This window comes from Coffea eugenioides, chromosome 11 (assembly GCF_003713205.1).
Source record: "Coffea eugenioides isolate CCC68of chromosome 11, Ceug_1.0, whole genome shotgun sequence".
In the NCBI taxonomy this organism is placed as follows: domain Eukaryota; kingdom Viridiplantae; phylum Streptophyta; class Magnoliopsida; order Gentianales; family Rubiaceae; genus Coffea; species Coffea eugenioides.
In genome coordinates this window covers 48,955,151-48,961,150 of record NC_040045.1, presented here as the reverse complement: position 1 = coordinate 48,961,150, position 6,000 = coordinate 48,955,151, and the positions used below count along the sequence as shown (strand labels likewise).

Sequence of the window (6,000 nt, the reverse complement as noted above, 5' to 3'; positions counted from 1 at the left end):
TTTACATAAATAAAATATACAAATAAACTATTATTTGGTAGTGGGTAGTTATAAAAACAAGAGGTTGAAATAGATATGATAGTGGGTGAAAGAGATAGAGATAGATATGATAGTGGGTGCGAGAAGTAACATGATAGCGGGCAGTTATATTTAAAGGATAATTTAAAAAAATCATAAGATGATAACTTTTTATTTACACCAAAAGGCTCCCTGCCCTTTTATATGTAGTATAGATAGAGAAAAAAATAAATTTGAAAATAGACAATTGGTGTTAACTATCTCTACTTTTCTTCAAAAAAAAAAAAAATCATTACACAGGTTCTATTATTGTAAAGATGAATATGTATAATTGTGGTCTAGTACCTAAGGTAGATATTCTTTGACAATATGCTCCAAGAATCTTTCACTGAAAACCCAGGGTAGGGTTTTAGAAATTCCCTTGACCAAATCCAGCCATGTCTGCATACCCCTATATAAGCAGCCCTCTTCCTTGATGCGTTCGCTCCTTCCCCTTTTACAAACTTCAGCCAAAAACACAAGAAATTTCAGAAAATTCCTCTCTTTCCAACTTCGGCCTTTCTCCCCACTTCCAAAGCTACAACCTACCCCGTCGCCGCCGCCGCAGCCGTCAAGTGAAGGAGCATTCAACCCCAGATTCTCCAATTTTATTGTTGAAGCGACAACATTTGATATTGATATGGGCGCGAGTGGAGAGAAAACAGGGGATGAGGAGGAACAGCAAAAGGAGACCTCAAAGGCTGCCTCCCTTGATCTCAATGATTACACTGTCATCAGAGAAGGAGAGGCTGAGATTCTCATGCACGCTAAAAACGAAGTCTTCTACAATAAAACCCAGGTCTTGCATTTTCCCCTGAGTTTTTAGAGCTGTTTACTTTCTAATCAATCAAATTTCAATCCTTTCAATTGTAGAGATGGTATCTTTTATGGATTTTTATTGGATGAGCGCGTCAATTGCGATATAGTCCATCGTGGGCTATTGTGTTTTAGCTTTGGGCTTACTTCTAACCTCAATTGTTACTGGCGGACCAGTCTGTGAAAACGATTCAGTTAAAAATTCAAGTTAGATACATGCATTTTAATGGTCAGCGTACAGTTTGCAGGGGCTGGTCCCCGGCCTTGAAGAAATGATTATGTGTTGTAGAACTAGTAATATCACAATTAACGTGCTATAAATATTGTAGTATCTCAAATATAGAGGTCTCCGTATCTAGTTCAGCATTGGAAACACAATAACCTAATCCTTGGTGCATTGTCTCGTTTCCAGGTTAATAACAGAGATATGTCTATTGCTGTTCTGAGGGCATTTATAGCAAAACGCAAGCTGGAACATGAAGCAATGTTGTCAAAAAGAATGAAAGCAGTAGCAAAGGTATCAGATAAGCCTGTTGACAAAACAGAAGCTTCAGTAGAGTCCATCTCTGAGGCTGAAAAATCTAATGGTCGATACGAAGCTTCAGAAGAGGCGTCTGAACATGAACCTTGTAGCACATCAGAGAAGCTGGTTGATAATATAGAGGAGAAAAGCCGAGGAGGGTTGAAACCACCCCGAGTTCTTGAGGTTTCTGAAAATTCTTCTTTTAATTTAAGTTGAGCCCTATATTTTATTTCTTTTCAAAAAAGAAAAGGGCTTCAGTACTGCATATCTCAAAAACTTATCTGCTTTAACAGGCTTTGTCAGCTTCTGGTTTGAGAGCTCTAAGATATGCACGGGAAGTTGAAGGAATTGGCCAGGTTGTAGCATTGGACAATGATAAAGGTAGATGGAGCTTGGTTGTCCTTGAGAGTATATGATGAAAATGTGTAATAATGTTTGTCTCTTGTGCAGTGTCAGTTGAAGCTTGCCGGAGAAACATCAAGTTCAATGGGTCAGTAGCATGTTCAAAGGTGGAATCTCACCTCGCTGATGCGAGAGTTTACATGCTTACCCATCCAAAAGAATTTGACGTGGTATGGTTCATATGCTTGGTATCCTTTTCAGACAGATTTACATGGTATTGATCTGAAGTTTGGACATTCTTTTAATTTGTGTTCATGCTATTGATCCATGGAAAAAGACATGCATAATTTTCCCAGTCTTTTGTGCTTGATACTTGTTTGTGAGTGAATAATTTGCCCGTAGTTTGTATCTTGATAAGAAAAGTAAGAAACAAACATCTTTTCATGTTAATCGCAGTCGCATTCTGAGCCAATTAATGATCTTTTCCTGTTTGTCGGTGTTTCAGGTGGATCTTGATCCTTATGGCTCACCCTCCGTGTTTCTGGACTCTGCTGTCCAATCAGTCATTGATGGCGGCATCTTAATGTGTACTGCAACTGATATGGCAGTACTTTGTGGGGGTAATGGGGAGGTTTGCTATTCCAAGTAAGGTTTATTACTTATTCATATTATTGCCTCTGATTGAACACAATTATTTAGTGATGGACTCACCTAAGATGATTCAAGTGTCATAAAAAGCTTTTTTGCTGTTGCTTGGAACTAGGTATGGCTCCTATCCATTAAGAGGAAAGTATTGCCATGAAATGGCTTTGAGGATCCTTCTTGCCAGCATTGAGGTACCTATTGTTTAACCAGAAAAGCTGTTGACTTTCTGCAAAGAAATTTGAGTTTTGCCTTCAAGAAGAGGGAATTTAATAATTTTGCGTTTGATGATAGTCTGTTTTCACTAATTCTTGCTGTAGGAATTGGAAATTCGTTATTCAGACGTTTGAGTTTTGTGGTGGTCTGTTGTTGTGACTTCTTGCTCATCCTTTGCTTGATGAAAATGTATCAAGTTTAATAACTTTCTGAAGATAGAAGATGAAGGAGAAAACTTTTGTGTTAGTTCACGTCTGACATTTCGTGGGCTGTGAAGCTCTTCTATAGCTTGAAATAAGTTCAGCTGTACAACCAAACTGTCCTTTCCCTTTTCAAATTGCCAACGTTTTAGATAAGGAAAATAGTAATATCTCAAACATTTTGAGTCAAGGCATTGAGTTGGAAAGGCAATATTGTTCCTTCTGTCATTTGCTATTTCTTTCTTTTTTTCCCTGGGTCTTGTAAGCAGTTATTTCCACTTTGGATATGCAGAGCCATGCAAATCGGTATAAAAGGTACATTGCTCCAGTATTATCTGTTCAGATGGACTTCTACGTGCGTGTTTTTGTCCGTGTATATACGTGAGTATATTTCTTCCTCCCTTGTGATGACAATTAGAGTGAGTTAGCATGAATAGTAATGTATGCATTTACATTTTTTATTTAGACTAGTAGGTACTTCTGATTTTTACCCCCAACTGAGCTTCTGAGTGACTCTTGCAGTTCGGCAAGTGCAATGAAAAACACTCCTTTAAAGCTCTCATATGTTTATCAATGCACTGGCTGTGATTCTTTTCATCTTCAAGCAATTGGGCGTACCGTCTCTAAGGTATGCCCTTGTGTCATGATATTTTGATTCATCATGATCACCTATTGGTTTTCGTGGCTTAGATTTGGTGCTTTGATATGTGTTCATACTAGCCATATATATTATGTAAAGTGGGAAATGAATTGTGTTTTTCAGTTGTATTTGACATTTTACTTGAGGATGGTTGGTACTTAGTTTGTACTTGGCATATATTTGCCCACTGCATATGTTGAATGGCCAAAAAAGGTAATGCTTGTATTTAATAGTATATCTTAAGGGAACTTTATGTTACACTTGTGGAAACAAGTCCTGTGTCAGTAGATTCTTTTTCATATTCCAGACCTCTTGTATCTGAGATATCTTCCATTTGTATGTCCGTTACGTGTTGTTTGGAAAGAAGTCCTGCGTCAGTTGATTACTTTTCATTTTCCAGGTCTCTTGAACTTAGGCTCATGACCCAAATGTGCTTTTGGCATGTATTGGATCCATAATTGTGGTTTTCTTTGCTTCCTTTCTATTGCAGAATACCAGTGTGAGATATCTTCCTGGGTTTGGGCCTGTTGTTCCCCAAGAGTGCAGTGACTGTGGCAAAAAATATAATATGGGCGGACCAATCTGGTCTGCTCCCATCCATGATCAAGAATGGGTAACTTGCATTCTTGAAGATGTGAAATCCATGAAGGATCACTATCCTGCTTATGATCGCATCTCAGCTGTATTGACAACAATTTCAGAGGTTTGTCTTGGGTTTAGGCTGAAATTGCTGTTTACGCTTTAGAATTCAGTTGTGAATTTCTCATTCATTAAGTGCATTAATGGCTATCATGCAAGACATTAACATAGTTTTTTCTAGTGATAATATTGGGCATGCATTTCAGACATTTATTCCTTACTTCATCTTCTCTATTTCCTTGGTTAAGGGGGTTGTGGCTTGCCATTATTTTGGGCTAAAGAGTGAAAATTTAAGAATTTTGAATTATAAGACATTTTTGCCATTTATTTTTTATTTGTTTATCCCCGTTATGTTCTTACTTTCATAATTCTCATTTTATAGGAATTGTCTGACGTTCCTCTGTTTCTGAGTTTGCATAATCTGTGTGCAACGCTGAAGTGCACTTCCCCCTCAGCAGTTATATTCCGATCTGCTGTCATCAATGCTGGATATCGTATATCAGGAACTCATGTCAATCCACTTGGGCTGAAAACAGATGCTCCAATGGATGTCATTTGGGACATAATGCGTTGTTGGGTAAGACTGCACGACGAAATTCTTTATGAAATATGGTGACAAAACACACTTCCTTGATTTTCATTGCTCATTGAATTATTCCAAATTCATAAAGTTCTGATGGCCTGAATTTGAAGGGTTTTTTAATTTTTATGTTTTTGGTGGTTGTAAAAACAATCTGAAGAGAAATCTGAGAAAAGCTGTTATTTTCGAAGTTGACATTTTTTATGGCCCCCGATACATTTTATGTCACGTCATATCATTCTTTTATTGTGAAATACTATGTCATCAGCTTCTGTTATTTTTCTGCGATGTGGTTATTCTGCAAGTATTTGTGAGTGAAGTGGCATGTTGTTCTGTAGGTCAAAAACCATCCTGTGAAGGCTCAACCTCCAGACCAAGCTGGAAGTGTGATCCTTGCAAAGGAACCTGTTCTACAGGTATGTTTGTGCACGCACCCAATCTCCATTATCGTGTTGGTTATATCTCTCTTTAGTTACAGAGGTACATTAAGGTTCGGAGTTAGTGAGACCTTTAATGCAAAGAGCCAACGATATTGGGCCACATTTTTTAAGCCTCAACTCTCCCATAACAATGATTTACTCATTTAAAACATTTTACTTAGGCTAATTTTGCACGAGCCGTGGCATCTTTAAGCAAGGCACAGGCCAAGAAGGTTGCACGGTTCCTTCCTAATCCTGAAAGGCATTGGGGACCAAAGCTGAGGGCTGGTCGTCAGATCACGAGCAAGCACGTCTCACTTCTTGGTGTAGATGCAGTGAATGGTGCTAGCAACCATGAGGAGGACAGCGATGAACCTGCAGCCAAGCGTAAGAAGGCAGAGGATCTTACACCTAGTTAATAAAATTTTAAGAAGTCCTCGCGGCCCAGTTATTGGGCAAAAGCATCTTCAACCTTGGTGATCAGTTTGCTCTGATGCATTGCCATTGCAGAGAGACCAGTATTGCCGGGGGGATAATTTTGTCAAAGGTGCCATATGAAATCGAAGGATAGATAGATAGTTTCTGTGAATTCTCTGATTTTGAAGGAGCAATGCCAGTTTTTGTTGGTTTAGTAATTCTTTCTGGTGAGTTACTTGTGTATGTATTGCATTTGTTCTTTTGTCTTCTTGAATCCACGAGCATTAAGTGTCATATAATTTATTGCGCAAGAAGTTAAAAATATTGCCATAGGTGGCAGCAACTGGCGTTAACCGTCCATAAGAGTAAAAAACCAATGGCAAATATGTTTGGCCTTTTCTTCCACATCTTCTTGTTAGCTGCGGATTATGGTAATCTCCAAGTTCCACCCCTTGTCTACACACACACACACACAAAGATACATACATGCATACATACATACATATACG

The 6,000-nt window shown here is 38.4% G+C and overlaps 1 protein-coding gene across 1 annotated transcript; it reads left to right on the top strand.

Annotated features, from left to right (window-relative positions):
• The first annotated feature begins 407 nt into the window (after window positions 1-407).
• On the top strand, window positions 408-5,761 carry LOC113754302 (probable tRNA (guanine(26)-N(2))-dimethyltransferase 2). Its single transcript, XM_027298682.1, has 12 exons — window positions 408-856; window positions 1,286-1,579; window positions 1,690-1,777; window positions 1,847-1,968; window positions 2,244-2,383; window positions 2,502-2,574; window positions 3,089-3,177; window positions 3,319-3,424; window positions 3,927-4,139; window positions 4,458-4,652; window positions 4,994-5,071; window positions 5,257-5,761. The coding sequence occupies exons 1-12, from the start codon at window positions 494-496 to the stop codon at window positions 5,491-5,493; spliced, it is 1,998 nt and encodes a 665-aa protein (XP_027154483.1). The 5' UTR covers window positions 408-493; the 3' UTR covers window positions 5,494-5,761.
• Window positions 5,762-6,000: the final 239 nt, after the last annotated feature.